General features: G+C 35.1%; 1 protein-coding gene across 4 annotated transcripts in view; it reads left to right on the plus strand.

Moving 5' to 3' along the window:
• The window catches only part of ELP4 (elongator acetyltransferase complex subunit 4), a 232,574-nt gene that overhangs the window by 88,593 nt on the left and 123,987 nt on the right, over nt 1-19,994 (plus strand). For all 4 annotated transcript variants that reach the window (XM_031942487.1, XM_031942488.1, XM_031942489.1 and 1 more), the window contains exons 8-9: nt 13,320-13,428; nt 16,200-16,306. In XM_031942487.1, coding sequence (XP_031798347.1) covers nt 13,320-13,428; nt 16,200-16,306 — 216 coding nt within the window. The remainder of the gene's footprint in view (nt 1-13,319; nt 13,429-16,199; nt 16,307-19,994) is intronic.

The following is a 19,994-nucleotide window of genomic DNA, read 5'->3' on the forward strand; positions in this document are numbered from 1 at the left end:
AAACATCAGATTTACAAGTAGGCAGGTTCAGAGCCTGGCTCTCCGAGCTCTTCCTCTGTGATATCAGGCAAGTCATTTCACCTCTGGGAAATGTTATTTTCCTCATCTGTAAAATGAGGGGGTTAGACCAGCTTGGTCTCTAATCTTCCAGCTCCAGATTAAGGAATGGGCATTCAGAAAGGTGGGTACAAATAACTATAGAGAACCAGGACATGCCACATTTACAAATTGGAATCTGAAGATCAATACTTAAAAGCCAGATACCAGGACTGGGTCAAAACAACAAAAAAGAATTATCTGTAGCAGAGTTCAAAGTATAAGGTCACCAAAAAAAGTATCAGAATGCAGAAGAAGAGCCATGGAAACCTGAACAACCTGAAAGATTAAAACCTTCTTTTTTAAAGAAGGACATTGGCAAAGTTAGTCTGTCTCTTTGGTGTGAGGGAATCCAGGAGGCCAGTGCCAGAGACACAGTCAGGAGGCCAAGTAAATCCTGACAGCATCATGGTGTTATCAAGAGAATTGTTCACACACTTCCTATCTTGTTTCTACTCTAGCATGACCAATTCATAGCGGGAGAGAAGGCCAGGCCTTCAGTGTGTTAGAGTAGCTGATGTTGCAGGGCCACGGTACAGTCACTGACCAAGGCAGCCTACCTGGAGCAGCAGCAGCAGCAACTTGAAGGAGACAGGGGAAGACTTGGGAATGAATACCTGAAGAACAGAAGTCTTGGGAGAGAGTTCTCCAGATAGTTAGGAGTGATTATCGAAGTAGTGGTTAAATGCAAGACAAGAGACTTAAATTTAGGATGCTTGAAAAAAGTATTCCATAATTTACAATGTGATAGTAATGTCACTGTGAAGCCTTTATCTATGATATAAAGGATTCCTGTGTTAAAAGTGCACAGAACATTCATATTTCTTCTATTTGTATAGCAGCCAATCAGCATTCTTACTTTAGTTGTTAATGTTCTGTCAGGCTTGTACAGTAATGATTAGTTACCCTTTATTGTATTTTTGGCATTCTTCCCATGTTTAATTTCATTGTAGGCAAGTAACACATAGTTAAGGAAATTGTAAAGAGGAGAAAAAGTTAAGATGGGGAAAATAATGGCATAGGTTCACTGTTAACCCATTGTTACAATAGAGTAAGACAAGTAGAGCAAACAAGAATGATTTAAAAATCTTAATCTGGAATAATCTGCATGTACCTCAAGCCTGGACTTTTTTTTGTTTGTTTAGATTAGATGTTACTTATTTGCCAGATGATATAGAAGAAAAACAAAACAAACATATTTTGAAATAAATATATAGAAACTCTTCCAAGTCTCATTAAGGGGGAAAAATGAATTGAAAATTCATGTAATTAATGTCTTAAAATGTCTTCACTCCAAAAAATAAACCAAAAAACTTTGCTCCTGATAAAAAAAGTCTGATGACAAATAAACATTACTTATTTTCTCCCTACAGTTTTTTAGCCATCTGCTTAAACATGTTGTGTTAAAAAAAAACCTGTGTGGAAATGATTAAACTTAATACAACCTTCGTTAAACACTGAACTAAGGAGTAAACTGTCATTAAGAAGAGCAAAACTACTGAAGGCTCCCTATCTCCTGTATTACTCCGTTCCCAGAGTCCTGCTGTGTAGTTGTTCCACTCGCCAAGAAGCCTGTTAAAGAGCCCCTGAGAGCATGTGTACGGCCCTCCATGTTGATAGTTAATTGGTGAGGATGGCAAGATGAGAGGACAGCCGAACATGTGGTCTCTCAGACTTGAGCAGTAGACAGACCTTTAGTTATAATCACAGCAGCTGCTCACATTCTCACAACTCAACCTTTCACAACTCTGTTATACAGGGATGCAGTGGGTAGCTTTTTTGTTGGTGCTGGTGCTGCTGCTGCTGCTAATGTTTGTTTTTTTTTTTCTTTTTTAAGGAAATGATATTTCTGAGAAAAATATTCTCTTTATATATCTATACATTGATTTTATCCATAATTTAGTGAGAATGCTAGTTTATTTGCACTTTTGAGAATTTATGTGAAATGTTAATAATTTACATGTTGAAAGAAAAGTTATGATTGTATTTCTCAGCCACAATTTCCCAAGTCTTTTTCTATCCTGCAAGAGCAAACAGACTATTCTTGCAGTGGCCCTGACTTTTTAATGAGATTTTTTTTTTTTGCAAGATGATAACTTTGAGACAAATAATCAGTATGCTGTTTAACTTTCACACTTGGCAAGCCTTGAAAAAAATAAAATAAGGCTATGTAGTGAGGAATCTGTTTTACAATTAACTGACATATGTGTTTTCCATTTCTAAATTAAAGCAGAAATTTTCCACCTGTTTTCTTTTCTTTTCTATTCCAGCATCCTTTAGGAGGAACATTAGTCACTTAAGTCTAAGTTATTTTAAGGGATTTTCTCAACTTTTAAGGAATTTCCAGTAATGAATGTTTTGCTTAAGAAAAAAAATGCAGTGACCCAATAATTTTCATTCATCTTTTTAGGAAATGTAAAATACACTGCTTTCTTGCCAGGAGTATACAATTTAATTAGCAAATGTAAAAAAAAAAAAAAAAGGAATAAAAATTAAATTTGCCTAATTCATACATTTTATTCGCACAATATATGTGACAAGTTTTATTTGATTGATGTTTTAAATTAACTGAAAGTACTGAGGCCATAGCTACAAAATCACAATTGAACTAACTAATGAAAGGTTAATTTTTTTACTTTTTTCTTTTTCTTTTTTCTTTCAAAAATTACTTTTTTATTATTGTGGATTATTCAGACCTTTATGTGGTTTTAAATGATTATGATTTTAAATGCAAACTTAATAAGTTTGAATTTTAATAGTGTAATAATGAAAACTTACTTGCTATCCCTTAGACTAAATAATACCATCTACTAACAAAATTCTAAAAATCCTCAACATTTTTGTATGTTAGCTTTGTTGACTTAAAATTAGGATTAGTTTAAAATTTTAAAAGTTCCATAGCAGTCAAGGATTTTAATCTGATCCTGCTTCAGTGAAAGTCACACACAAGTTGTTACCACAAAATAACCATGCTTTGCATCAGTTCAGCCTATGTTGATTTTATCATCTTTCTTAAGTCATGCATCTGCTTCAGTGGAGAGCACTGTTACCTAACAGTATCAGTTAGCTTATTCTAAAGGAAGTTAATTGGCTAAGGTAAAGTCAATAAGAAATAGATTGTTGTAGTACCCCTTCAAGGTCAAATGAAGTTTTGTTAATGTGTTATAATCCATATTTAAATTGATGGAGTGGGAAATCAACACATAATGTTCCTACTCCAGAGCTTTGGATCCATGGAAGAAGTAAATGTGTTACAGTACTCTTCAATGTAGGGATATTTAGAAAACAAGCCTTTTCATATCCACTGACCTCTATGTTCATACTGAGTATTTTAGGAGCTAAAGTTTTTGTTTTGTTTTGTTTTTTGATAATAACTTTTTCTTGACAGAACCCATGCCAGAGTAATTTTTTTACAACATTATCCCCGCCCTTGAACTCATTTCTGTTCCGATTTTTCCCCTCTCTCCCTCTACCCCCTCCCCTAGATGGCAAACAGTCCTATATATGTTAAATATGTCACAGTATATCCTAGATACAATATATGTGTGCAGAACCGAACAGTTCTCTTGTTGCACAGGGAGCATTGGATTCAGAAGGTAGAAATAACGCAGGAAAAAAAAATAAAAATGCAAACAGTTTACATTCATTTCTTAGGAGCTAAACTTAAGCCAAGCAATAGACAGCTTTAGAATCTACCACTAATGTGGAATTGTGAGATTTGGACTCCTATGAGCTTGTGAATCTTTCTCTGTGTGAAATCTTTCATTCTTTAAAAAAGGAAGAGTAATTGCACAGTGAAGAACTAACATAGTTTTGTGAGTTTACAACTATAAAATGTTCACTTACAGTTTTGATTTAGTTGAAGATGTGAGTATTATTGTGGGAAATGTAACAATGTCATATCACTAGATATTTTAAATGTTCTTTTCCCCTGTGTACTTTAAGTAGAAAATTTAATGATGAAATCTACAGATTTCATCTCTTGCTATTTACTAATAAATGCTTGCAAAAAAAAAATCATGCTGGTATTCAAGATTATAAATTCCATTGATTTCTAACCAATCCTGTAGGTATTGTCAACCACTAAAAATACATGTAAATAGTGAATGTTCGAAATAGCATAAAGAAAACATTATTTAAGGAGTTGAACTTTATTTCATTAAATGTAGCCCTTCTTTTTTTTGTGTTCTTATCTGGTTTCATCTTTCTTTTTAAATGGTTTGTGAATGTTTCAGATTTCTATGGAACTCTGATAAGTGTTTGAATTATCTACAAATTACTTTTAATTGGATCCTAGTAGTTCTGTGAGCCCTTAAATCTTTCTGTTTAACCTGATTCTTCTTTGTTTTCAAAATAAAATTGTTCATTTATTTTATTTAGTGTTAATTATGCATGAGTTTAAATGCCTATTAATTTCATAAGTTCATATAATAATTCAATTTATATTCTTGGTCACATTTATTTGGAACTTTATAGAAAGATAACCTCAAATAGATACTCTAAATATAAAAACACAAGAATAAAAATGACATTGTATTATGGGACTCACAGCAAGTTATTTTTAAGTTGCCTTAAATATTACATCTAAATAATTTATAATATAAATTCAAACACATAAAAACAGAAACAAGAAATAACCACTATAACTTAGACACTTTTCTTTGTCCAATCAGGGAACATTTTATCAGACTATATGAATCAAAATAAATATTTTTAGTCTCTTCTTTTGTTTCTCTTAATGTAGCTTTAACGTGGTGGTTATCTTTAGCTGAAGTAGCATTTAAGCCCAAAGTTTTCAAATGTAAATAGTCCAAATAGTAAAATATCCCATCACAGTATGGAAATAGAGTCATCTGTTTGGGCATATGGAATCTTTGGCTGCTAGACCACATACATAGTCTTTATAATGCCCAGTGTCCAGGCATGGTGGACACCACTGTTCTGGAAGCAAAAGGGAGGAGGGACCTGTGTATTCATTCACTTTATTCAAACAGGGTTAAATAACCAATTTCTATAGCTATGGAGAGGCAGAATATAGATATGGAAGGACATATGTCAATTTACCGTAGATTTATACATTTCTGACTTAATCTTAATCTTATTTTTTTTTCTATACAGTAAAAACTACTATTCCTTTTAAATGTTGCTTTATTTTGCAAACTTTATAGAATTGCAGCCACTCTTTTCCATTTTAAGTGGGATCATTTCTTTGGAAAAATCTAGGTTTAAAGTTTTCCCTATCGATAGATGGAGTTGCACGTTTATATTTAAATCTTTGAAAAGATGTTTTCCTTCAAACTAAGATTATCCCTGAAACTTGATTGTGCAAAACATTGTTGCTACAACTTTTGTAATTGCTGGTATTATCGATGCTATTCAGGTTATTATATCAGATCTTCTGTTCTTCCTTTATGCTTTAGGTCTTCTCTATTAATTACATTATTATTGTTATATAAAGAGTTGTTGCATTTTTAATGATGTTTTTATGCCCTATGTAGTTAAGCTTTAATGCTGGGGGGAGATGGGGAAGACAGATTAAATTAGCCTTGTAACCTCTTTCTCTTCCAGACTGATAATGGAAAATAAAAGCTCTTAGCCACAAAATGTAACACTTGGAATTAATATTTAATTAGACCAGCAAATTGTACACTGTGGCTGAAAGCTTCCAAAGAGTTGTTAGTGCCACAATTGACCTACAAGTTTAATAATAACTCACTTCTAGAAGCAAGTGCCAGTTCAGCATAGTGGAGCCACTGTAAGAAAGTCCTGTGAGATTAAAATCAGCAAACCAAATGGCAGGCGAGGATTCCTGGGATGGAGCCTTCTGGAAGGCTGGGAGCTGGAGTGTCTTTTCAGCCAGGATTCAGAGGAGAACAGTGGGGGAAAAAGCTGATCCCTCCTGTTCTGGGAGCTTCTGGTGATAGGCCAAAATCTAGGAACAGATTTTTACTAAATGTTTTTGCTGCAGCTATTAACTTACATCACAAATCAAATAACGAATAATTTTTTGCTGTAAAATTTAGCAAGTTTTTGTATAAACATCAGCTCCAAATTCCCTACACATTAGTACATAATGTCTGCAAACTCACATCATTAGGTCATTAGATAGGTTTGGCGCTGTACATCTCTTCTGTTTTGCTCTGACATGCTGTTTTCTTGTATCCTGTATAGTTGATTTATTTGGTTCATTTCTATATTATTTCATTATGGTACATTCTGTTAAGCCTGAGCAAGATACTGTAAAGCACATACTTCTACAGGAGTTTTCTACATGAAAATATATATTGATGAAGTAATTCAGAGATGGCTTTAATTTTTAAAGGGTTTAGTATTTTAAAAGTAGAATTAGATTTGCACATGTTTATTATGCAATTAAATTACAAGATAAATAATTGGACCCCTGGTGAAGCATTGGAGCCTATAGCTCTGACAAATTATTCTGATAAAATATAGGGCACAGGTAGTTCAGAAATGTACAAACACATAGTAGCAGCCTGAGAATGGAATACTCTACATTATTTATTGGGTTATGTTCTAAATAATTAAAGAAAAGCAAGTCATTAGTTAAAAATTAAAGCAGGTGAGGGCCTTGCCAGCAGAGGGAGCAGTCCTGTCTTCCATCAGGTTCCCATCACTTTCCCACCTGCCTCAGCATTTTTCCCAGCCAGTCTCCCATCTGGACCTGGCTTTGTCAGCCTACTCCTAATGACAGGCTATAATTTTATACTCAATATGGGTTGATCATAAGCTGATTTTAAACTTTAGTATCTTTAACCTGCAGCACAAACATCATGAGCTGAATGCTCCTTGGGCTATCTGGAGATCAGCAATTGTTTAGCCAGGCTGGATTGGAACTGTGTTTTTAGAGGGTTTCAAGAAGAAAATGGTAGACAACAAATTCTGATTTGCTACACCCTATAGAATTAGAAATTAGAAAATTAAAAATTAGAAAAACCCTCCTTAAATGTCATTTGTGTTCTCCCCACCAAAAAAAAAAAAAAATTAGATTTTCCCGAGTGGCATCCAGTTGCTTTGTTGAGTGTGGGAATATGCATCTAAAATGAACTATTGCAGTTCTGATTGTCTCCTCACTTCTGTATCCATGGATTGGTTACAATATAAGTTTACAGGGATAAAGCTCTGGGCATTTTGAGTAATCATCATAAATTAGGTAGTAAAGATCATCATAGTTTCTTGAAATGGTTCATACTTTGACATTGTCAAGAGCATTCCCAGAACCTATAAGATTTTCACTTCAGCTACTAGTGATATTTAAATTAAAAACTTACCAAGGATCATAGGGTCATAGCTTTAGAGCTAAAAGGGACCTAAGAAGTTACTAAGGTTTACTGAGGTTAAGTGACTTGTTTTACGGTCATCTAGCTGACCAGTCTCACGAGCAGTATCCAAACCCAGGTCTTCTCAACTCCAGAGTTCATTGCTCCAGTGCTTCTATCCATTACACCTAGCAGCTTCTCCAACTGACGAATAAGAATGTCATGTGTATGTTTAGTGCATTGTCAAATGACTCCATCAAAATTAGAGGTTGTTCTAAATGATTTAAACTACAATATACTTGAAATGACTTTGTAAAAAGTAATAAAAAAATCCATATATCATGGTTTACAATCTCAAGTTATTGAGTAATACATGCAAAATGAATGAATCAGTGTCACATTAATAAATTTTGTCACTTGTGCAACGTGTGCATGAAATAAGGATTCTACTATCCTTAATTTAGCAGAATTGTTCAAAAGGAATTCAAAATCATCCTTTCAATTCATCCTTCATCTAGAGTCCAAGTAAAGATCCTGGAACTTCTGAGGAACTTTAGGAAGAAAACCAAATTTTCTTGGGCTAGTTTTTTAATTTCTTCAGATATGGAGAGAGGACCAAGAAAATCCAAAGTTGACTTTTGAATTAAAGAAGAAAATTCCCTGTTGCTCTTAAATTAGTATTCTTTGATTTAGAAACTATTTAACCTGTTAGGCCCCTTTTCTAGCTTTAGCTCTGTGGTCCTATGATCAAAATGTTGAATCTGGGAGCATTTACTTTCTTCATAATACATTGTCACCATTTAATGTAAATTGCTCATTACCAGTTTCAGAGGTGATGTGATCTTCTACTTCAAAACTAAAAAATATTTTAGTATAATTTGTTATAAGAACCTTTCTAATTTTATATCTATGATTAAAATGTTGAATCTGGGAATTTTTTTCTTAATCAAATACTGCCACCATTTTAATATAATTGCTTGTTGCTAGTTTCATAAGTGATATTTATATTCAATCTTGAAAATAAAAATAAGTATGGTTTGTACTCTTTGCAATTAGCACTTGTAAATATTTATGTATATATATACCTGTAATAACTTTGGAATTGTGAGCAAATCCATCCTCACCTCTTTCTTGTAAAGAGCTATTTGATAGAATAAAAAACGAATTCATAGTAGTTATGAACTCTGGGAAGAAATTATGAAGAAAATTGAAAAGCCAGCATAAAAAAATCAATCATATATTTAAAGAACCAAAAATGAAAATATGTTAAAAGTAAATAAATCACTTTTAAATAGAAATAAATCATAACATCTGATGAAATATCCCTCGGTGTATTTTAATCCTTTGATCTAGGCATTTTAAGACAAATGATGATTTCTGAGTATTTTAATAATACGTGTGCTTCATTTTTCCAGAAAAAGACCTTACGTATTTGAGCTATTGGCTATACCAGTCCCACTGTTTTTATGAATTATAATTGCATGCAATTTTATATAATAAGTCAATAGATTCAAGACTTCTTGAAGTAGTAGCTTAAGCACATACCCTTGACTCTGGCCAAAAAGCCAGGGGTTAGCCCCTTATCATTTTTCCACCATATCCATTTAACCCCACTTTCCATCTACTCAGTTGTCTTTCTTTCTTGGATTCTCTTTAGGGTTGCAGTGTTCCTTGATACTTTCAAATTTGGGAACTGTGTCTTTCGTATTATTTTGATTGCTCCCTCCACTCAAAACTGAGTGCAAAGTGAGCAACCACGGGGTTTGTTCTAGCCAAGGCTTCGCATATGTGCATTATGCTAATTGGCTAATTCCTTTCAAGCTTCATGATGATTAAGTTAGTATGGGTTAATTAATTTTTGATACTGCTATTACAATATTTCTTGGAAGTACATTTTGTTTTGATAAAATGTGTCTTATACTATTGGGGAGTTCATGATTTAAGCAGTGAAAGTGAGGCAGATATCTAGGGTTTGAGCTCTTCTGCTTGACTTTGATTTTGGGTGGATGATGAAAATGGAAGAGGCAACATGATTTTAGTTTATTAATCTTCACCATATGATCAAGAACACTTTTTAAAAAATACATATTGGACTTTTTAGTGGGGTACAAGTGGAAAAGCAATACAAAATGTATCACCTTTATTCCAAAATTGGCTCAGTGGATTTTGTTAAGAGGCCTTTAAAATAATCCACTTTCTACAAAACCAACAAGAAAATACCAACATGTGAGTCAAGGGCAAAAGTAGAACCACCGCAGGAGGTCCAATTTAATCTGCTTCTACCTTTGCAACAATATCATAAGTTTTTATGTAAATGATTCATATAAAATTACAAGGCATCTGGGAACTTTAATATGTTTTTTATGTAATTTAAAACAATGCCTTTTGTGGCTGCCAAAAAAACCCTCTTAAAACTGCTGGCCACTGGCTCTCTCCTCTTCTGGCTTCCCTCCTAGCCATGTCTTGGCTGCCTTCCAGAACTGCCAACTTTCACTGAGTAGCTGGATGGAGATTTGTATGGAGCAAGAGGGATTTTGGAGCTCTGATAGATTTTCAAGTCCAGATGGGCAAAGATGATGAGCAGCAGTATGTGCTACGTATGTTGGTGATGTCAGCATGCCTTGCATACACTGCCACCATCAGAATAATGTACTGATGTGTTGTTAACCAAGGCTGAATACCCTGTCACTAGACATTGCATGTTGGAAAGTGTAAATTTCACAAATTCACTATGAATAATTATTTTCATTCCCTGTGTCCAAGTATGTGCCATAGCATTGAATCCCTCACCATATTAGTATTAAAGCATTTTGCCTAATGCTATAAGACCAAGACAACCAGAATCTGAGTAGACACATAATGGAGCTTCGGGCTCCAAGGCCTGTGCATAAAACATCCTGCTGAATCTCTTCAAATACATGGGATTGTTAGGACCATTCATTGTCTGTTCCACATTCTCTATAGAGTACATTGCTAGATTTGATGCTTTCCAAATTTTCTTAAACCTGGTATCACTGGATTATTTTTTCAATCAAAAATGACTTTTCAATTGCAAAGTTATTAAGATTATTGTTATTTCTGTTTTTATTTAAAGACCATTAAAATGGAGGAAGTTTAAGAAAAGATTAAGTTGGTGGACAAAAGCATGCATTTGCTCTTTATGAATAAAAGTATTGGATCCTTGAGGCATAAAAAAAATAAAAAAAACTTGTAATACAGTTATATGCTTTTAGGTCCCGGATCTACCCAAAGAATACAGGAGCTTATAGTGAAAATAAAGGTTAACTCAGTCAAAAACTGAACAGGTCTTAACCATATATAATTTCCCAGGCTCTGTACCATGTAGTCATCTTCTTGATAGCTGCACAACTCTCCCATTTGAAGCAGCTTCCTGCATAATTTTAAAACAAACTGTTTTCCCAAATTAGTATACAGAGAGCAGTAAAAGTCACTGTTAAATATAAGTCCTTTAATGTTAATGGTTTATTCTTGCTCTTTCTCTTCATGCAAGCATCTACGATAGAATTCAGTTTGTGGTTAATAGCTAGGTGGTAAGCTTGAGCAAGTCAAAAGGGAAACAATGAATGACTGCTACAAACTTCCTGGGGAAGTGGGGACCCATAGATTAGAGAGCACTCCATGCTGCCAAAGCCTTGAGCAGTTACAATTCACTTTTTTCTTCTCCAGAAAGGCTACTAGATTTCTTTCTTGACTGTTTCCAAATATTATTCCAGCAGATGCTGGAGTTTTAAAAAAAAACTAACAACAGCCAACTATTCTAGAAGTAATTACGAATGAAAACTAAGATGTAACGGCGAGAGAAAGAAACACCCTTTTTAGCTAAATAGAGAGGAGGTGAATGGTCTGAATCCTCTTAATGAGATGGAGGAAATGACCTTAGGTTTTGAAATATGCAGAGATTTTCTAATAGTTACCAATAGAGATATCCTCTTTTAGAGTCTTTGAAGAATGTAATGACTTAAGTGACTTAAATGTCAGATAAAGTCCAACTAAACTGTGTCTTTCATCCCTAAAATTTCCAATATTCAGACTCTGAACTAAGTTTATTTATTTTTAGATCGATTTTTAGATTAGATTTTGATTAAGAAATTTGTTGAACATTAACAATTGTTCATCTGTAATCCATGACAGTGGAATTCATCCTACTAGAGCTTATACCAAAAATGAGGACTGAAAAAGTGATGAGCGCCTGCTGATTGTCATTCCTTATCTCCCACTTGTTCTCACCCTCCATTATTGACCCCCCCCACCCCAACATTGTTCAATACTAAGCACAATGAATCATTTTCAAGTTGACTCACTATGAACTGTCTCCCAGCTGTTGGAATGTCTGGCAGACATTTTTGTTTGGGTGAAGAATAACTGGCTGGAACCCAACCTGGATGAGTTTGATATAGTGGTCTTTGGCTAAAGAAATGTTGAAAAGGATGTGTATTTAGTATATGAAGACACTGTTAATCTGGAATAAGATTATCTCCTATGGAAAATGGATGGAAATAAGAAATCAATCTGGATTCTTTTCTCACCATTCCATGGAAAACTGCCTCTAAATCTAAAGAAAACAAATACATGTCTTCAAATCTAAGTTGTACTAGTATTTTTGCTTGTTCCTTTTAAATTAGTTTAGTTAGACTTTTAAAAAAGACAAATGTGTCTTCCTACTTATAGGAAATCTTATAAGCTACATGTAATGTAAGTATACAAGTAATTTCAAAAGAATGCTTTGGTCATATTTAGTCCTTGTTCATATATGGAAACATACTATAGAATTTGCTAAGTTTATATTCCTTTATTCAGTAATCATTTTTAAACAATTAACTAGTCACTCAGTTAGCATTTATTAAGTATCTCCTATGTACCAAGCACTGTGGAAAGTGCTAAGATACAAAAGTAACCAAGATACAAAGAAAGGGAGAAGACGTTTTGGACCACTATATGAAATGGGAACTTTGTAAAATCTTAAAATCAGAGTAAATAAATAAAAATATTCTCAACTTAGATCATACTTTTCAGAGTAAACAAGACATGTAAAGCATCTTCATGTATAACATCATTTCTAATCTAATTCCTATTAAAAACTAAAAGTTGTCCTCAGTCTTTATGTTATTTAGTTGGGTAAGTTGTCAAGGCTTCCCAAGACTGATATTTACATTCAAGTAGACAGAAAATTCTGAATATTTTCAGAACCATTGCTGCTGCACAAATGGACAGATGTAATCTGGGAATTTATCTTCCAATTATTTATGATACAATTCAGTGTTGTAGTAATGAGATTTATCAGTAGTATTGATGATAATGCAATATTTTGGTACAGCTGCTATTGCCTCAGGAGGAATACATCATAGACTATTTGTTGTCAACAACCTTTGTTGGTTGCCTGCTTGCCTTCTTTGCTTTGCCTTTGTCTTTGATCCAGTGTTTATCTGGAGATAACGCAGGAGACTGGATAGCCCAACAAGACCCTGCACCCTCTTAGCTGGATCCTTCGAGCTTTCTTCTTTTCCATAGTGAGACCTCAGCTGCTGCAGGCCTAGGTGCCCATCCCAGCTGACGGGCAGCAGGGAGACCTCTGCCTGATCCTGAAGAGTATTCCCCGCTTCTCCTTTGATTCCTGATATCTGCCAAGCCCCCAACAGGCAGTGGGTGAAGCTGTCTAGGGAGGAAGACGCTCTGAGGAGGAGCGCAGCCTTGACCTAACGACAGCAGAAAACCAGCTCCTGTTCATTGCTAAGACCACTCCTGGCCCCTCCAAATGGTATTGCATGCATCGCTTCCCTTAGTGACAGCTCTGTGGAAGCATTCTACTTTGTTTCTCCATTTTTTCCTCTATTTTACTCCAGCCTATTGATAATAAATAAAATTATTTTGCATGAATGTTGCTTACATATATAAAATACAATATTAGCCTTTTTCCATGTTTTGCAGAATAAAGCAATTACTGCACGTATTAGAAACTTGTCGGATACAGTAGTTGGTCTTGAGTCATTTCTCGGTGGTGAGAAAGAAGCCAATTCTCTATATAAGGATTTCCATGGTGAGTACCACTTTTTAGTACTTGGCAGCATCTAGTCCAGTTGTAATATTTGTGTTCCAGACATTAACACATACATTACAGATTTGATTTCATTTCAAGTATGTTTCTTAACTGGTAGCTCCTTTTTAATTAGTCCTGAGTTAGGTTATTTTTTCAACAAAGTGCATTAAGGCTGCAAAGGAAGCATGGCGATTCCTTGCATGTTGTCAAGCCCTGTTACTAAGGCATAGCTCAGTCAGATGTACATCTTAGCAGGCAGACTCTGGGGACTTCACATGTAGAGGAGATTTGGCAATAATTTGAACAGGGAGCTAAAATTGCAGTGAAATCAATAGTTTTCATCTGCCAGGTTTTAAACCGTAATACCATATATTCTTAAGTGAATAAATGTGCACATGTTTATATTATTTAAAATTTGCTATGTACAAAATTTGCTTATTCCAGTAGTTTTTTTTATCACTTGAAAAATATTTATCACAAAAATTAGCATTTATCACAAACCATCTTTTTCGTTAAATAAATCCAAAATAACTTTGATCCACTCAAGCAATAACATTAGTTTCTCAGTTTTAACTGATTTTTGAGTCATTTGGTTATCAGATTTTCAAAAACTTAAAAAAAAATAAAAACATTCTTGTAGTAAAACTGCCAAAAAAACTGGAGGATATACATGGCTCCAATCTAAAATGGATATAGAAAAATATGAATAGCAAACGGTTTTTTAGCTAATCCATAATGGTGCTCTGAGTGTGCATAAATTACTGATGTGATGATTGTGGCAGTCAGCTCTGTGGTCCCATGGAAACCTCCCGCTCGGCATCTCACTGCAGTTCCTGGAAGCCTGAAAGACGATGGCCTTGCTTCCTACCCACCCTGGCATCTGCCCGAAATTTGATAAAGACAATAAGAAGGACACTAACTGATTCCAGACGTCCTTTCTAAAGTTAGCATCCACACTCTCCCCTCACTTCATCCTGGCCTTCCAGTAGCCACTTAAAGAAATGAGTTTGGAACAAAACCTGCTCCGAGATTATTTACCTCCTGATCACCTACTTGTGTCAGAGCTTCCTGTGTGACATGTCCACATTGACACCCTGTGAATTTATCCTCAGAACAAATCATTCATACGAAGAGAGGAGGATTTTAAAATTATTTTCTGCAAGATTTTTTTTTTTAAATGCAAAGGATTTTTTTCATGTTCTTTGAAAACATTTGGATCAGATGTTGTTAAGGTTTTTGCTGTGTTGTCTGGGGGTTTTTTGGTCTATCCATTATAATGTAACTATTATATAAGTCTTTAAGAATTAAATGAGAAGGATGCCATTTTAGAATTTAAGAAGTCTGCCAAACTCTTTCGATTAAAATTGTGTTCAAAGTCAATATGGTCTGCTTTTGCTGCATGTTGAGGGCTGAGAATTAGGCTGGACTCTGTTCCTCAGAGTTTTTAGCCAAAGTTATTCCTTTTACTACAAGAAACTCAAATATCCTAGCTGGCCAAACAGCTCTGTAGGGAGAGGGCCAGAGGTCAGAATAAATAACGGTCAAATCAAAGGATGATGACCAGATAATTTTATTCCAATGAATTTGAATGATGAAATAAGTCTTAGATGGTACCAACTGGACTTTTTAGTTTCAGAACTAAGGTCTGTCTGCCCAGGTCTCCTCTCTCAGCTAGGGAATAGATAATTTTTTTTTTCCAGATAAGAAATTTCCTTCCTCTCCCCCAAAAAAACCTTTTAGTTTGCTTGAGAATATTTTTCCATAAATGTATGTAGTAGAGTGGAAAGTTAGTGAAGCATACTATACTGCACAATCCCTCCTAAGCCCCCGAACAGACTGAAATGTCTAAACACTTTAAAAAAAAAAAATGTATAAAATAGCAAGTGTTCTGTCATCAGATTTCTTGTTTAATATGCTCCCAGTTTGGAATTTGCTTCTCGCTTGCTTAGAGTTCAGATGCCTTGGAGTGAAAACTATTAAATAAGCTAAGGCAGAGAAAAGTTAGTAAAGAACATTCCTACTTTTCATCTGTGGAAAATGACCCTTGAAGGGCTGTTCAGAAACTACATCAGGCTGCACTAAAACCATCCAATGTCCTTGTCAGAAAAAATCAGCATGAGTTTCTGTTGACAAGAGAGGGCAGAGCGTTCAGTGTGCCCAGTGCTGCTATAAAGCTCCTCGCTGCCCCAGAGAGGGCTGATGGGCCGCAGAGACGTGGGTCTCGGGGTGGCATTGGGGTTCATACTCGGTCCTCAAGTGTGCTCTGAAATGTAATTTCCTTCCCCGGTTTGTTCAAGTCATTAATAAGGTACACGATGAAATACTTTTCATTAGCGCTTCCCCAGTTATCAGTCACCCCCAAGCCTTGTTTTGCCGGCTGCTTACTGGTGCATTTAATAAAATAAAGATCACTCAGTGGTGCAGTGGGCAGCAGGCAAGGTGATAGCCGTGTTTGCTTACTGTAAATACAAGCGGAAATCACACACAAACCGGCTGTAGTTTTGACAAGTATTAAGATCCCTCTTTACATCTGTACTTCTGTACCAAAGTGCAATTAGTTTTCCTCGCACAAGGATTTCTGTTTATCTTATTCTGCTTGATTACTTGAGTATAATCGCACCGTTTGCTTCATTGCTCCTGGTAGTAAGCTCCAGTTTAAAAAGGGGAGGATGCGTGTGTAAATATACAGAATTCTGCTGTCAGACTCTCTAATTTATGCATCTGATGACAGCGTTTTCTCAATTTTTTTCTTTTAATTTCCTTTCTGCAAGGTTTGATTCACATACACCAGATTCCCCGGCTCAATAGCCTGATTGGCGATGTGTCCGACATGAAGGACCTTGCTTTCAAACTCCAAAGGAAGGTCTTCACCATTGAGGTAAGAGACAGAAGCCCCTCCGCTTGTGTGGATTCTGAAAGGAAGTAAGATCTCTGATCTTTATGCGGAATTGGAGGGAATAGTTTGCATATTTCTCTCTTTTGTTTGGGGGGATGATTTCTGAACCCTTTGGATAGAATTTTTCTCTTTATTTTTGCTCTGTAAAAAAATATTTATTATTTTATATATAAACAAACAAAATGAATTTTTGGTTTTTAATGTGTTAAAAAAAGAGAGAGAGAGCTATAAACTGTACTAACAAATATAACCTGCTTATTTCCAAAGATATCAAGGGATGTTTTAATTAGACATGAATCATTCACCCTTGCTTGTGGGTGGGAAAGTAGTTCCTTGCTGTTGCCCTCAGAGTGAGGGTTGCATTTGTGAGATACACCTCCCTGGGCTGCGGGGCTCAGGGAGGAGTCAAGATCAGCATTTGGAAAGCGTTTTTCTACCCTCTTCCCGAAATCACCTTTAGCTCTTGTATGTCCTTTTAAATGTGGCGTCATTTATACTAACATCCTTAAATCCATGTAGAAATTTAAACTTTTTTTTCACTGTGTTTTTTATGTAAGCAGTACTGGCAGAAGGCAGCAATGTAAAAGATTTATTTCAAGTGAATCTGGCAAAAAGCACAGGAATACAGGGTTATTAAGCTATATTTACCAATGAAATAAAGCCTGGAGAGGCTAGCTAGATAGCTAGCCTGCTTGGTGAGTGTGATGTGACAGTTATCACTATACTGGGTGCTATTTTTTTCCCCCTTTTTTTTAACAAAGACATAAAACAGCCAAGCAGCCCTGACAAACCATTTTGTTTAATCTCTTTTCAGATGAAAAGCTTTTAAGCAGGCCACTTGTCTTAACTGCTTGAAACCATAAAAAGGGAGAATTGCCACCAATAAATTAGCATATTTTTTACTTCATCACCAAATGATGGTCAATGTGGCTTGGCACCGCTTTGGTGTTTGGGACTTCACCCTTAAGTGACCACTTTGGCCCTTCTTTGACCCTCTGGCCTCTTTAGCTGGCCACTTGATAAGGTAACTTAATGGTTCTCTCTCTTTTTCTCTTTCCCTTCACATTTGCAAGTAGCACTAACCTATAAATCATTGTAAGGGCCCTATCAAGTGACAAATTAAGGTGCCCTCCTCCTAATTAATGGTCATCAATGTCCTTAATTATCTAATCCTATTGAGAGCAGTTAATAGTTAATCAGGCAGCCAATTCTTTAAGCAGGTCATCTCTGCATGAGTGCTAGAAGTTTCTCATCTGAGGATATTCCCTTCAAAAGCCACTTAAAGCCAAATGAAGGAGACCAGAGAAATAGTGATTCCTTTACTAATTTGTTTCACTTCTCGAGAGACTTTTGAAATAGAACCCAATGCTATAATCGTCCAGGCATTGTTTCACTTCTGATATTTCTAAGATTTGTACCAAAATCTTTAAGCAACAGTTTTGGGTGGTTAAAATGAAAACTTTTTTTCCAGCACTGAAAAGCAGGCCTCTTAATTTTCTTTTAAGTAAAATTTATGTTTAATAAGAGATATTGATTTTTTTGCTTAGCATGATCTCAAACTCACAAGATGATTTTTCCGGGTTTAAGGTTGCCTCTTCCTGTCGCTATAAAAACCTAGCCAGGAGGCCTCCTTTCAAAGTATTTTAGTGACCCAGGGACAGAACAATGTATATTGATAGTATTGGGGACTTTTTGAAAGAAAGAAAAAAAAAACTATTATTCTGGAAATAGATTAAACATTTAAATGATGTCAATCGACATATTTTAGGTAAGTCTTCATTTGAGTAAGTTCAGGTCTCAGAGGGAATAAATTTTTTGCAAGGAGAGCTGAAGATGAATCCAGGTCCTTATTCTACCTACCATGGATTTTGCCAGGGTATAGAAGTGATGTTTTGAAAGTAGGCAAACAAATAGCTTTTTTAAATTGCAGAGGCAGAAATTACATGGGATTCTTCAAAATAGCATATATAGCTTATTTCCATCTAAAAGTCAAATTGGGATCTTTTTTTAGCGTGTAATCATACAAGTTATACAAGAGGTACATCCAAGAAATTTGTTTTCTGTACTACCATTTCCAACATGATCATGAAACAAAAAATTTCTCATAATTGGTAACAAGTCCAATAGAACAGTGTCAATAATCATGTGATATACCTAAGATTAGATTATGTTCTAAATAGCATGGCAAAGTTGTTTAGTATAAAGTGTATGTCTTGAAGGATGATACCAAAATCTTTGTTGAACTCATATTTTTAAAACTGAGACAGATTGGTTATGGTTGGGAAGTACATTTCTCAGATTATTTTAAAAAATCATTAAAAAAGTACTTTTTTTTTTTTTTTTTATGGACCAAGTAAAAAGCCCTTTTAATTCTTAAGCTGCAACCTCTGAAATCTTAAGTTTGAGCCTGGTGCTCTTTCTAATGGAATAGTGGATTCAAGGAAGATGAAGATCTTTCTTCTCTTTACAGAGAAGGTTCCTGGGCTACGATGTAACTTCATCCCCCAGTGTACCTTAGGGGGCAGAGTTGGGGACAGGGTAAAATGAGACAGGAAATCCTCAAGCCTCGAATTTTATTGAACATCTTTCTCCCCTTTTTTTGATCCCTACCTCAGTCTTTTCCTGATAATTCTTAAATATGTAAAGAACATGAAAAAAAAATAGTATAGTCATTTTTGTATGACACTTGTAGGAGAGGGATTTTTATCCAGCTTTTCTTTTCATTAGAATGTAAGCTTCTGGAGGACAGAGCCTCCACCCTCCCATCCTGTATCCTCACACAAACAGATGTCTATAATCAGTATTCACTGAACACACATTTTAGCAGCAGCCACTTGAAGAACTGGCATTTCTTAAGCACTTTGTGCCTGTGGACTGTGTGTTGGGGATATCTAGGAGCAAGAAAAACCTGGCTTCAAGTGGTTTCCTGAATAATTTAAAGCTGGTGGAGGAGAACTTCCTTTTCTTATTTTGAATTAGGAAGATTTGTCCTGGTGTTCTCTCGAGCTTTGGTGGAAGGATCTATTAGAATATAATACACTCTATTCTCTTGAATCATGTCAACCAACATTCTTTAGAGTGGTGATAATTTATGTTTCTGATGAATGATACTAAGGAGTTGTGAATACTTAAATGAACAGATGAACTACAAAAATATCATAAGCCATATATAAATCAAGGACATAGAATTTTGACAGTACCACCGAATCACGTTAGAGCTACATGCTTAGCTAGTAAACTTAAAACTTACACCTCTGAGTAAAGAGTTTTATTTAGGTGTCCCTAAATCTGGGTTTCCTAATAATTTTCTACTTTAACTATGGCTGCAAACCTGTTGTAACTGAGAAAAAAGCTTTGGGAACTTTAAAGTACTATAAAAATATGAAAGGATATTGTTGTTCCTAAAAAAATTTAGAAAATCAGAAATGCATAAAATATATGTATAGTATTTTATAATATCAACATATTTTATCCTTTAATATCATAATAATTTAGATTTCTTCTCTGGTGTGAAGTAAATGCCAGAAAATTGTATTCATATTTTCCAGAGAAACCATGCCTTTAACCCCCAAAACATGGAAGGGATAACTATAAATTGTACATCTCCACTAAAGTATTACTTCAAGGCCTCATAGAGTTCCAATTCCATTAGATTCCACCAGGACGAAAA

This window comes from Sarcophilus harrisii, chromosome 6 (assembly GCF_902635505.1).
Source record: "Sarcophilus harrisii chromosome 6, mSarHar1.11, whole genome shotgun sequence".
NCBI lineage: Eukaryota > Metazoa > Chordata > Mammalia > Dasyuromorphia > Dasyuridae > Sarcophilus > Sarcophilus harrisii.